This window comes from Ceratina calcarata, unplaced genomic scaffold, assembly GCF_001652005.2.
Source record: "Ceratina calcarata isolate Rehan_Ccalc_2016 unplaced genomic scaffold, ASM165200v1 scaffold1512, whole genome shotgun sequence".
In the NCBI taxonomy this organism is placed as follows: domain Eukaryota; kingdom Metazoa; phylum Arthropoda; class Insecta; order Hymenoptera; family Apidae; genus Ceratina; species Ceratina calcarata.
The window spans coordinates 1-1246 of record NW_017136331.1 but is presented as its reverse complement, the minus strand read 5'-3'; the positions used below and the strand labels follow the sequence as shown (position 1 = coordinate 1246).

At 39.9% G+C, this 1246-nt stretch overlaps 1 protein-coding gene across 1 annotated transcript in view; it reads left to right on the top strand.

The window, feature by feature from the left end:
* The window catches only part of LOC108632221 (neuropeptide Y receptor type 2-like), a gene marked incomplete at its 3' end in the record, with an annotated part of 3689 nt that extends 2448 nt beyond the window's left edge, over positions 1-1241 (top strand). Inside the window, exons 2-5 of the mRNA XM_018036651.2 lie at positions 154-356; positions 541-689; positions 761-870; positions 1018-1241. Coding sequence (XP_017892140.2) covers positions 154-356; positions 541-689; positions 761-870; positions 1018-1241 — 686 coding nt within the window. The remainder of the gene's footprint in view (positions 1-153; positions 357-540; positions 690-760; positions 871-1017) is intronic.
* Positions 1242-1246: the final 5 nt, after the last annotated feature.

The following is a 1246-nucleotide window of genomic DNA, read 5'->3' as shown; positions in this document are numbered from 1 at the left end:
AGTTTGAGTTGCCTAGTCTTTGTAATTAATGAAACAAAATATATTCCTGTGGAAACCATTTTAGATTATGTCTGAAATGAAAGAATGAGATCAATTTTCATATAATTTCAATGGCTAATAAATATTGTTAATGTAGCTCTGTTGATTTTACAGATTCGGTGTACGATGTACCTACCCTGATCCTAGTGCTGCTCAGCATTCTCTATGGAACAATCTCTGTTTTAGCAGTACTGGGAAATTCTCTTGTCATATGGATAATAGTAACCTCGAAACGCATGCATAATGTAACCAATTATTACATAGCGAATCTAGCGTTAGCAGACATCGTTATTGGCCTATTTGCCATTCCCTTTCAGGTACATACGACATAGTGATTAAGTCTTAGACAATACTAAATAGACTGCAGTTTTTTATGGCAATCATTTAAAAAAAAAAAAAGTGCATTCCAATGTTTATATCTTTTGCAAATTTAATTTCTGTACAAAAACAATGCATAAAACAAGAATTATCTCAAAACGTAATTTCCTTTTTGCGTTCAAGTTTCAAGCAGCCTTGTTGCAAAGATGGAACCTGCCACACTTTATGTGCGCCTTCTGCCCGTTTGTGCAAATCCTCTCTGTGAACGTCTCGGTGTTTACCTTAACAGCGATTGCAATCGACCGACATCGAGCAATATTGAAACCCCTCAGGCATGTAATTTTCGTTTTGCGTTTCTTGGACGGTGCCATCAAGTATGAAAGTGTTAATTATTTTTCGACAGTGTGAGACCTAGCAAACTGACGGCTAAAATAGTGATCGCTGGAATCTGGCTCGTGGCGATGGTCCTGGCGACGCCAATGGCAGTGGCACGTAGGGTCATTATGGTCCCAGGTAAGCCCTAATGGGAATTGCTCGACTAATCGCTCTTGTTCCTAATCAATCCTTTCATCCTGCGGAAGGTACAGTAATCTCTAAATATACCTCCATTTACCCGGAGATTATTCATGCAATGTAATGAATGTGGAGTCTTTTTGTTAGAAGGACTTATTTGGTCCCCAACAGATATAGACAAACTGAAGCCGTTCTGCCAAGCTGTGAATCTGTCCAGTAGAACGATGCTAATTTACTCGATGCTCCTGGCGTTTCTGCAATACTTAACACCGTTATCAATTATTTTCTGCGTGTACACAAGAATGGCCCTAAAGCTGTGGGGCAACAGGGCGCCCGGGAACGCAGAGGATTTCCGTGACGCGAATTTCATGAGAAA